General features: G+C 42.3%; 1 protein-coding gene across 1 annotated transcript in view; it reads left to right on the plus strand.

The window, feature by feature from the left end:
* The first annotated feature begins 842 nt into the window (after positions 1 to 842).
* The window catches only part of LOC129644180 (antigen WC1.1-like), a 60,772-nt gene continuing 49,560 nt past the window's right edge, over positions 843 to 12,054 (plus strand). Inside the window, exons 1-2 of the mRNA XM_055569670.1 lie at positions 843 to 915; positions 5,863 to 6,183. Coding sequence (XP_055425645.1) covers positions 843 to 915; positions 5,863 to 6,183 — 394 coding nt within the window. The remainder of the gene's footprint in view (positions 916 to 5,862; positions 6,184 to 12,054) is intronic.

Raw genomic sequence — 12,054 nt, forward strand, 5'->3', positions numbered from 1 at the left:
CAGGTGGTTCAGCAATAAAGAACCTCCCTGTCAATGCAGGAGACACAGGAGATGTGGATTTGATCCTTGGGTCTAGAGGAACCCCTCGAGAAGGAAATGGCAACCCACTCTAGTATTCTTGCTTGGGAAAGCCTATGGACAGAGGAGCCTGGTGGGTTACATCCCAGGGGTCACAAAGAGTAGGACACAACTGAGCATAAATACACCTTCTCCAGGACCCAGTCTCCAGATCATTCTGAGAAGAGAAAAAAGACCTGGAGACTCATCCCCTCAACTTAATGGTTTCCACCTCACCCTCTCCATGGTCACCTGTGAATTCCTGCAATCCTTGTCCTCATTTTCTTCTGGCCTGACAAATATTCTTGTATTTCAAACCTTCTTCTAGTACTTGGCTTCCACCTTGAGCTCAGTACTTGGAAGATCAGTGCTTGATTCCACTAGAGTTATTCCCTGTGGGCTAATCGATTCCACAACCTGACTCTGTAAAATCTCACAGTCCTTGGGGATCAGCCAGGGTGATCAGAGGAAAGAAAGGTACTCATAGTTTTCTACGCCAGTCCTGATTATGGGGCCCGGCTCTCAGGACCACGGAAGCAGGAGGTCAAAGGACCGTCTTGCTCATATAAGGAGATGTTGAAGATGCAGAAGCTCATTGGTGTCTGAGCTTCAGAAAGTGGCAGATGCAGCCTCCGATAGTGCCTAAAATGGTAAAAGGTGTCGCTATTGGCTCCCAGGAGGGAGGGTGTAAGGGGTATTCTATATAGACCCCGGTCGGCACCCTGACACCTCCTCACAGACTGATCCTGCAGCTGGGACTGTGACCTTGAGGACGTGGGGTCAGGATGGCTCTGGGCAGACACCTCTCCCTGCGGGGACTCTGTGTCCTCCTCCTCGGCACCGTGGTGGGTGGTCAAGGTAAGAGCTGCCCCTCTGTCCTGGGTCCACAGCAGGGAGTGCAGTCCTTGATGAAGGGAAAGGTGTCTGGAGTTGTGGAGCTGCAGTCTTAGTGTTTTTCACCAAAAAGGAAGTGCTCCGGCTGTGAATACTGGTCCATCTCCTGTGGGGGGTCCACTGATCATCGTGGCAGATTTTACAGAGCAGTGAGTTTTGGTCTGGACCGAGCTGGGTCAGCCTGATTCCCCTCTGCTGTCTCCCTTGTCCTCAGGGAGCTTCTAGGGTCCCAGCGGCTCCCAGTGTGTGCAAGTTCCAGCAACTGATCCAGCTGGGACTCTGGGCTGTTCCCACATGCTCCACGTGCCTGGTGTGTGAGCACTGCCCCTGGGTCCCCGTGTTTCCTGTGTCTGTTCTCCGTAGGCTCTGTGGTTGTGTTTGTGTGTGTATGTGTGCAGGTGAGGAGTGTGTGAGGGTGTGTGTGTGTGAGGGTATGAGGAGTGTGTGTGTGTGAATGTGTGAGGAGTGTGTGAGGGTGTATGTGTGTGTGAGTTTATGTATTTGTGTGTGTGAGGGTGTGAAGAGTGTGTATGTGTGTGTGTGGAGTATGTGAGGAGTGTGTGAGTGGTGTATGAGGGTGTGTGAGGAGTATGTGAGGGTGAGTGAGGGTGTGTGAGGAGTGTTTGAGTAGCGTGGGAGATTGTGTGTCTTTGTGTGAGAATATGTGTGTGTATGTGGGAGTGTGTGAGGCTGTGTGTGTAAGGGGGATGGAGCCTGTCTGCGTGAGAGGAACGGGGCTGCTGAGCATGGATTGAGTCCATTGGCCTGTGAAGCACACAGGGTGTCCACAGGGCTGGGTGTCACGGCCACTCCTTGTAACTGGATCAGAGATAAGAGTGCACCTGCCTGCCTCTCTCTGGCTCCTCTCCCCCATACCCCGGGCTCCCCTCTGCTTGTTGACGTGTCTGCCCAGCACTGGGCTCTGTGAGAGGTTCTGTCTGCTGGCCTCGCCTGTTCCCACCAGGTGTCATTAGGGACCAGAGAAGCCTGCATCCAGGAGAGGGGACCGCTTGTCTGTAGAGATCAGTTGATGCATAGCCTCAGGTGTATAAGTTCCCAAGTCCCTGCCCTGGTCCCTGTGACTCATTTCCTGATGTGCTGGGGACCTGGGATGGTCCTTTCCCCTCCCAGGATCTGCTGTGACTCTTTAGGGAGCACTTTCTCTCGTGCCCTCTCCTGTCCCTCCCTGGGAGCTGCTTTCCCCTGAGTGAGAGTGGAATATGTTTTCAATCCTTCTTCATGGTCTGCAAGGTTTCTTTGGACAAATATGCCGATCTCCTTATGGGAGTCCTCTTGGGTGACAGAATTTTTTTCTTCTCTTTAGACTTAGAATTTTCTCTTTGTCTTTGTTTTTGGATGGTTTACTCTGTGCGTCTTGGAGAAGGTTGTTTTGTATTGAAATTTTGGGGTTACTTATCAGCTTCTTGAACTTACATGTCCAGATTTCCCCCAGGTTTGGGAAATTCTCAGTCTTTCTTTCTTTCTTTGCTAGGTCTCCTTGCTGCATGCGGGCTTTCTCTAGCTGCGGTAAGCAGGGGTTGCTCCTCGCTGCAGTGCATAGACTTCTCATTGTGGTGGCTTCTCTTGGTGCAGAACACAAGCTCTAGGTGCACAGGTTTCAGCAGCTGAGGCACACCAGCTTAGCCTGTGGCATGTGGAGTCTTCCTGGACCAGGGATTGAACTCATGTCCCCTGCATTGGCAGGGGTATTCTTACCACTTCACCACCAGGGAAGTCCTCAGCCATTATTTCTTTTCTCCTTCACTTCTCCTGTGACTCCATTCGATACATTGTTTCTTTTTATGGTGTGCATAGTTCCCACTGCTTTCTATATTCTTTTCATTCTCTTTTTGTTCCTCTAATTGGATACTTTCAACTGATCTTTCTTCTTACTTATTGGTTCTTTTTTTCTCTTTTCCTTGGTCACCTTTGCTGTTGAATCTCTGTACTGAATTCTTCGGTTTACTCATTGTATTGTGTTCATGCTAAATCACATCCGTCATGTGTGACTCTTTGTGACCCCATGGACTGTAGCCCACCAGGGTCCTCTGTCCATGGGATTCACCAGGCAAGAATACTGGAATGGGTTGCTATGTACTCCTCCAGGGGATCTTCCAGACCCAGGGATCGAACCTGAGTCTCTTACATCTCCTGCACTGGCAGACGGGTTCTTTACCACTAGCACCTGGAAAACCCATTCATTTATTATTCAGCTTCAAAATATCTGGTTGGTTCTTTTTTTTAAAAAAGTATATGTCTTTATTGCTCTTATTTTATTTGTATTATTTTCCTGTTATCAATAAATATTTGAATTCTCTTGTAACTCTCTGAGCATCTTTTGAAGTATTATTTTGAATTCTTTGTCAGGCAATTCTTGGATCTCCATTAATTTGAGCTGGTTACAAGAGGTTTACTGTATTCCTTTGGTGTCTTATTCTCTTGTAGATGTCTGGACATTTAAAAAAGCCGTCCCCTCTGCCAGACTCTATGCCCTGATTTCAGTAGAGAAAGCCTTTCACTTCTGGGTAGCGGCACACTGGAATGTACTGCAGGGTGCCAAGTGCAGAGGCATAAGGTGGCACTGGGTCCGGGAGGGCATGAGGCTGTTTGGCTCAGGCTGCTGATGTCCACAGCACTGACAACTGTGTGGTGTTTGGCAAGTGTTGCAGGGGGTCTGCTGTCACTGGAGTGATAGTTAGTGTTCTCAGCAGTGCCTCTGGTTCCAGAGCCTAGGGTCATGACCAGCAGTGGTGGTGGCCAGAGCCAATGGTGTGCACGCATTTGGCTTTGGGGGCCTGTTGCAGGTGCCTCTGTGGGGGAGTTGATGGTTGCAGGTGCTCAGGTTGTGGGAAGGCCTAGGAAGGCAGCAAAGGCCAAGACCAACAATGGCTCATTGCTCAAACTCATGTCCATTGAGTTGGTGATGCTATCTAACCATCTGATCCTGTGCTGCTCTTCTCCTTGTCCTTCAGTCTTTCCCAGCATCACGGTCTTTTCCAACGAGTCAGTTCTTTGCACCAGGTGGCCAAAGATTGGAGCTTCAGCTCCAGCATCAGTCTTTTCAATAAATATTCAGGGTTGATTTCCTTTAGGATTGACTGGTTCTATTTCCTTGCTGTCCAAAGAACTCTCAAGAGTCTTCTCAAGCACCACAGTTCGAAAGCATCGATTCTTCAGGGCTCAGCCTTATTTACTGTCCAACTTTCACATCCATTCATGACTACTGGAAACCATCATCTGTGCTGTTATTAATTCTTTCAGGGGTAAAATCTGCTGCATCTATCTGCAGAGCAGGTCACTGTGAACTGTGATTTCTCCTGCCATGTGGTTTCTATTGGTCCTTTGCTCTTCTTTCTTATGCCTAGCCATCTCTATAAGACTGGCTCAGCTTTGCAGGTCTGCGTGAAGTGAACCTGAACCAGGACTTTCATATGGTGCCCCCAAAGGCTAGGGACACTGGTTACTCAGCATGCTCTTACCCTCCTGGTGAGAGGAACTCTCCTGGCACCCTTGACACTGAGTAATTCTGGTTTGGAGGATGTACTGATGCCTCCAAAATGATAGAATCTTGGCATGGTCAAACTTCTTAGGCTACTCAGATCTTCTGGAGCTGTTTTTGTTACTGATCGCTGTCTAAGTTTGGTCTTTTTTCATAGGATGGAGGCTGCTGTCTCCTACATCAGCATTTTGGTAATGGCACATTCGAGGTTGTTATTCTTTGAGAGAATGGTTTTGAGTGTAGAATTTTAGATTGGCGATTTTATTTTTTTCTTTCAGTAAATCTAAGGCTTCAGTCTACTCTACCCTGACATCTCTTTTTGTTCTTGGGGTTTTAGATGTTAGTATAGATGTTTCTCAATTTTATATACTTAGTCTTTATCTTAGTATTGTTCTTTCTGTCAATTTTCTGCTGTTATTTTCCATTTTAGTAAAAGTAAGCTAGGTATGGTGCAGTAAAAAAACAAAATTTATCCTTATATAACATGTTCTGTTCATTTTGGCAGGACTTCTGCTATCATAATTCTTCAAGCACTCAGGTTGTTGGATTCTCCACCACTGTATTATATCCCACTGTGATACAAGGCTGCAGTATTCGCTGTGGTAGAAAAATATACTGGCTCTTAAATGTTTCTATGTGGAAGTGACATCATTTGTTCTGCCACTTTGTTGAATGAGCCAGATCACATGGTTATGCTTAACTTCAAATAGGCAAGGAAGTATTACTATATCTACACGCTCATAAAAAGAGAATTTTAAATGTTGCTGAACACTAGTAATGTCTCCATCTATAATGTTCCTACAAATGAACTCCTTTTTAATGCAGAAACCAGAGTCATCTTAAAACTTAATCGCTAAAGTGACATTTGATCACTTTTGTCAAATTCCATTTGTTAGATGTGTGTTACTAGGTACATTCGAGTGTGGATTACACAAGGACATGAACACCAGGCGGCAGGAATAGTCAGGACATTTCAGAACCTGTTACCCCAGCCCTCTGTTCCTGAGCTGGATGAGATGCTCCCTATGAGCAGGGAAGGAGAGGGACAATTCCTCCCTGGATCCGGGGCCACGAGCTATAACTGATGGGGAAGCTGGGTCCTAGTAGCCTTGGGCACATCTACAGGGAGGGCAGCATCCAGAGTCTCTGAAAGCCTGTCCTCAGTGGTGTCTCTGGAGCTGGTTCTACAGGCTCGTGAGAAATACCTGGTGCCTCCCTTCCTGCTCCAGGTTCAGTGATGGCACATTGGGAGCTTAGAGTTGGCCACGGTGGGAATGTTTATACCACAGAGGTCAAGAAATACTATATCCCATGCATTCTTTTACTTCTCAGAGAGCTTATATTTTAAATATACACCACTACATGGTCTCCTAAAATCTCTCCTGTGTCCTGTGTCCGTGTCTCTCTTGCAGCTCTGGAGCTGAGGTTGAAGGATGGAGCCCATCGCTGTGAGGGCAGAGTGGAAGTGAAGCACCAAGGAGAATGGGGCACAGTGTATGGTCACATGTGGAGCTTGAAGGATGCATCTGTAGTGTGCAGACAGCTGGGGTGTGGAGCTGCCATTGGTTTTCCTGGAAAGGCTTATTTTGGGCCAGGACTTGGTCCCATTTGGCTTTTGTATACTTCATGTGAAGGGACAGAGTCAACTGTCAGTGACTGTGAGCATTCTAATATTAAAGACTATCGTAATGATAGATATACTCATGATCGGGATGCTGGAGTAGTCTGCTCAGGTAAGTCCTGTCTGGTCTGTGTGGGGATCTCTAGCAGGAAAAGCCTCTGTCTTATTACCAGAATGACTTGAGATTATGGATACAGCCTTTAGAGCATACTTGGATAAAGGATCTTTGTGATGTGTCACAGGAGACAGAAAGGTGAGGTCCAAAGTTTCATACAGATACAGCTTCTGGGTTCGACTTCTGTGACATAGTCTCATCATGGTAATTGTTCTGTTTTCTTTGATGTAATGGTCACTAGGGTGTGGCAACATGGTGGGGGGAGGGGTCATAGAAGAGTTGTGGGCAACAAAGTTTATCATACTCATAGGGTCTAAAAGAGTCACACTCCTCCTTGTTGGTATGTGGAGGATGTGACAATAGAAAAGGCTCAATCAAGCAATCGTGACCCCAAATGGCATGTGAAGACCCGTGGACAAGTGACCATACCAGGTCAGGGTGCAGTTACACAAGGAAAAGGTGTGAAGGGATTTCACTGGTGCATTTAAATGTCTCTAGGTCACAGTCAGAGGAAGCCAGAAGTGGAACTTGTGGCAGAAAACAATCTCATCACACTGGTGCACCTGATCAACCGAGTGGGGAGCTCACATCACATTTGCAGGGATGTTAAGGGAGCAGGAAAATGCAGGCTTGAAGTTTACAACACAGCAGCTGAAGTGCATCACGTATAAGAGGCAGTGAAGCTAAGAGGACCTGAAGTGGCTCCTAAGAAGTGCTCAGTGCTGTCTATGTGTTTGACCTGTGCCAAGGTGGAGGCAGTAAAGACAGCAGTGAAACTAGGGTGTGGGTGGGTGGTCACAGTATTTGACAGAGATGCTTCTAGTTGTTATTATAATTGTGGATTGGATGTCCAGGATATTAATCCCATCAGAGCACCTGGACTGGAGGAAGATATTGTCGGTTATCACAGTGAGTTTCCTCAAGTAGGGAGCTGGTTTTAGGCAAGAATCACCCCATCTGATGTGATCATGGGTCAAGGGAGCCCTGAGGACATCTGCAGTAGGTCCTTAGCAGCCACAGCCAATCAGCTCTTGGGTGTTTATGTTGAGGAAGATCATTGGAAAAGTGATCTTTTCTAATCTCACCTTCAGCAGATCTTTGATGATTCTAGTTGAAGCCCTTAAGAAAACAATTCTTTTCCTTTTTAAAAGGTACTTTATTGAGGTATGACTGACATACAAAACTGCTTGATAAGTATGCATTTGTGAAACCATTACAGCACTATGTCATAAATCTATTCATCTGTTCAAAAAGTTTTCTTCCATTCTCTTTATTATTCTTATTAAAAATAATTATTTTCAAGGTGCTTTTAAATTTTAGTTAGAAACTTTTGCTTTAAGCAAACATGTCTTGTGGCATCTCAAGTAACCTTTGTCATCGTCACAATGTCCTAATCATGGTTCTAACTGCAGATAAATTTGTTGAAACACTACAGGTGTCTCTACCATATTTTGATAAATCAGCATCTGAATGAAAATGGAGTGTGTGATGTTTGAACTTTCTGTGAAATTAGAACTCCAAATGTTATCATCCTAAGAAGATTGATGTCTTGATATTAATTCCAGTTAAGATACACTTAAAAGTAAAGAATTGGAGGATGTTCTGATATTTAAACACTGCGTGTGGTTTGTACTCCCTGACTACCATTACTCTAACTTAGGCTCTCACATTTTTATGAATGGTTCCAGGTTCCTTCTATTTCTCTTTTTGTCACTAGTTCCCTCCCCTTGGTCTGTCTTTTCTGTATTTTCAGACATGTTTTAATGATGCGAAGTTAAGTGGTGGTGATTTAGTAGAGATAAGATTAGAATAGCTTGTCTTTTCATTATCTTAATCAAAATTAAACTCTTGGAGTCTCTTCTGCTTAACCTTAGGAGTCAGGTATGGAAGAGAAATTTCAGCCTCAGTAGTAGATTGTTGGAAGTGGAGTACCGTGTTTAGGAGAAATCTAGAGTAGAAACAATGACTAGAGAAGACTGTAGAGAAGCTTGTTTGAAATAAGGAGGAGATTTCAATGAGGGGCTAAACAAATTGAGAAGGACTCTGGTGCAAGTGTTCCAAGTTGCTTCAGTCCTGTCCTACTCTTTGTGACACCATGGACCCTAGTCTACCAAGCTCCTCTGTCCATGGGATTCTCCAGGCAAGAATACTGGAGTGGGTTGCCATTTCCTTCTCCAGGGGATCGTTCTCACCCACGGATCAAACCTGGGTCTCCTGCATTGCAGGCAGAGTCTTGATTATCTTCTGAGCCACCAGGGACTACAGTACTGAAGTGCAAAATGGTGAGGGGATGAAGATGCAAGGATTGCAGGAGCGGAGGGTTGGAAAGATGCAGGTCAACTCGTACATTCACCACAGCCTCTGTGTTACATTTCCTTCCTGCCCTCATTCCTTCCCTCCCTCTCTTCCTTTATCCTGTTGTGGGAGTCATTTCTGAGCTCTGTGGAAGTGCTAGCATTTGTAGCTGGCAGTTTTCTTAGAGGAAAGTTTTATAATACGGATTCTGTTTATTTAACAAATATAAGTTTACTCATATTTTTCTCTTTTTTTTGTATCAGATTTCGGTGAATTGTGTTTCACAAGTAATGCGTTTTCAAGGACTAGGCCCACTTTACAAAAATTTTCAAATTAGAATAACACTGGTTCATATCTCTTATCTTTATATGTTGGAAAGATCTATAATGATATTCCTCCTTTTGTTACTGGTGTTGTTAATTTGTGTTCCCTCTTTTTTCTTAATTGTTTTTGCTAGAAGATTATCTGTGTTAATGTTCTTTTTAAGAGAATCACTAATGGACCCTATTGATTTTTTTGATTTGTATTTGCTTTCTAATTAATTGATTTCTGTATTCACTTTTCACTCCTCTTTTTCAGTTATGATTTTCTCTGATAGCTCAGCTGGTAAACAGTCTGCCTGCAATGCAGGAGACCCCTGTTTGATTCCTGGGTCAGGAAGGTCCCCTGGAGAAGGGATAGGCTACCCACTCCAGTTTTCTTGGGCTTTCCTTGTGGCTCAGCTGATAAAGAATCTGCAAGCAACACGGGGCACCTGGGTTTGATCCCTGGGTTGGGAAGATCCCCTAGAGAAGGGAAAGGCTACCCACTCCAGTATTCTGGCCTGCAGAATTCCATGGATTGTATAGACCATGGGGTCACAGAGTCAGACACGACTGAGCGACTTTCACTTTCCAGTTATGATTGTTGTTGCTTTTGTAGATTCTTGAGTCTTGGATCATTTTCTTCTGTTTCTGTTTTTATTCTAATGTAGGCATCAAGGAAGCATCAAGGTTTTAAATTTTCTTCTAAGCCTCACTTTATTTTTAAGCCACCAGTTTTGCTAGTATATAATTTCTTTTGTATTTTATTACCATAAAATGTTTCTTTTTCTCTGAATGTATTCTTTGTCTTATAGTCTGACTTTGTATGATATTAGTATAGATACTGTATACAGCCTTCTCTGATTTGTGTTTGCATAGTATATAACTTTTTACCTTTTTAATATGTTTCTGTGTTTATATTCAAACACATATATATTTATAGACAGTATATTGTTTTGTCTTATTTTATCTGGTCTGATCAGCTTGTTTTTTATTTGGAGTACTTAAATTATTTTCATTTAATGTAATTATTGATATAATTGTGTTTAAGTGTACTTGCCTGCTATTTGTTATATCTTTGTTCCTATTTTAATCTTTGAGTATATTATTTTATCTTAAAACTCTATTGGCTTATTAATCATATCAGATTTTTAGGTGATAATAATGTTGAATTATTTTTTAAATTTTAAAATAATTTTTATTTATTTTTGGCCGTGCTGGGTCTTCGTTGCTGCATAGATTTTTCCCTAGTTGCGGAGATCAGAGGCTACTCTCTAGTTGCAGTGCACGAGGTCCTCACTGCGGTGGCCTCTCTTGCTGTGGAGCAAGGCTCTATGGTGCTCAAGCTTCAGTAGTCGTGGCTCCCGGGCTCTAGAGCACAGGCTCACTGTGGTGCATGGGCTTAGTTGCTCCGTGGTATGTGGGATTTTCCTAGACCTGGGATCAAAACCGCATCTCCTGCATTGGCAGATGGATTGTTCGCCACTGAACCATTGGGGAAGCCCATGTTGAATTACTAATCTTTAATTACATTCTACCTTGAAATGATGTTATGTCACAACATGCAATGTCAGTCACCATAGTTTTCTTCCACTTTGGTCATTGGTGCTATCATTGTCATACATTCTACTTATAAATTTATTATGAATCTTATAGTTTCTTGCTAATATTTTTGCCTTAAATCTTCTAACAGAGAATCAACATCTAGCACAAACTCTATACCTTTGAGTGGATCCCTGTTTTCATCTGCTGTCATCTCCCTTTAGCTTGAAGAACTTTCTGAGGCAGTTTTGTGTAGTGTGTGTCTGGTGGCCTCCAATTCTATCATTTTTCATTTACCTGAAGTCATCTTAATTTTCATTCAGTTTTGAAAAGTATTTTTATAGGTGATTCAATTCTAGAGTAACAAATACCCAACCCCAATACTTTAAATATGTTTTTACATTGTCATCTGACTTTCACTGCCTCCAACAAAAAGTCAGTAAATAATACTTATCCTTTTGTTCTGCTGTATATAATGTGTCAAATTTCCCTGGCTGCTCTTAAGATATTTTTGTTTGTTTGTTTACCACTGAATTTCAGTATTTACATTGTCATGTTTTCTGAGAATGATTTCATTACCTTGTTCGGGGTTTGTTTAGCTTTTTGAATCAGTGGATTTATAGTTTTCAATAAATTTGGAAAAAATTTCATTTATCTTTTCTTAATATTTTTCTACACATCCCTTATTCTGAATCTCCAAATACACATATTTTATATATTTTTATATTATCCCACATGCCATTGAGTTTCCATTCATATTTTTCTGCCTTTTTACTCTCTTTGGTTCAGTTTAGATAGTCTCTACTGCTGTGTTTTACTTCCCAATTCTTTAATTCTGCAATGTCTAGTCTCTTGTGTAATTAATCCAAATAATTGTTCATTCCAATACTATATTTTTTCAGTTTTAGAAGTCTCATTTGTTTATTTTTGCTAGTTTTCCTCCATGTTTATTTTTATTGTTCATTAAGCATATTGATATTAGTAGTTTAAAGATCTCTTCAGCCAGTTCAATAATTTCTGCAATTTCTGAAGCTGATTTAAATGATTATTTTTTTAAAATGTGTTATGGGTTACATTTTTCCCCTTTGGAAATTCTAAGAATTTTCTGGTTGGATGTTGGGCATCACTAAGCAGTCCTTTACCAGTAAGAACTTTAGAAATAAATAATCAGAACACATCTAAAAATCAGGGAATTATACTTGATGAATCAAATAAAGTTTTTTCATTGGGTTATTTTCATTCTGTTCAAAATGTGTTCCTCTGATGACCAAATAATGAACTTTTATTTTTAATAAAAATAAAAATAAAGTTTTTTCATTGGGTTATTTTCATTCTGTTCAAAATGTGTTCCTCTGATGACCAAATGATGAACTTTATTTTTAATAAAAATAAAAAAAACTTTTATTTTTCTCTCCTTTAGTTTTAAAACTTCCTTGATCCCACCTTGCCTGCCATATACCCCACCTACACCCTACTTCGACAGCAGTAGCTATCCTTTCTGATTTTCTTTTCCATTCATCTGTGTCTTTTAAAATTGTGTTTGCTTGTCTGAAGTGGGAGAAATGAAAAAGGATAGCAGCTTAAGTGGTAGATGGGAGGAGCAGAGGGTGATGCAATATGCTAACAACCTATCCAACAAGTGTTTCCCACAAATATTTACATATTTTGTCCATATTGAGGCTTTTTCAACTTGGAACTCTCCAAATTATGGCTTGTTTGCTCACTTCCT

Source organism: Bubalus kerabau, chromosome 1, assembly GCF_029407905.1.
Source record: "Bubalus kerabau isolate K-KA32 ecotype Philippines breed swamp buffalo chromosome 1, PCC_UOA_SB_1v2, whole genome shotgun sequence".
Lineage (NCBI taxonomy): Eukaryota > Metazoa > Chordata > Mammalia > Artiodactyla > Bovidae > Bubalus > Bubalus kerabau.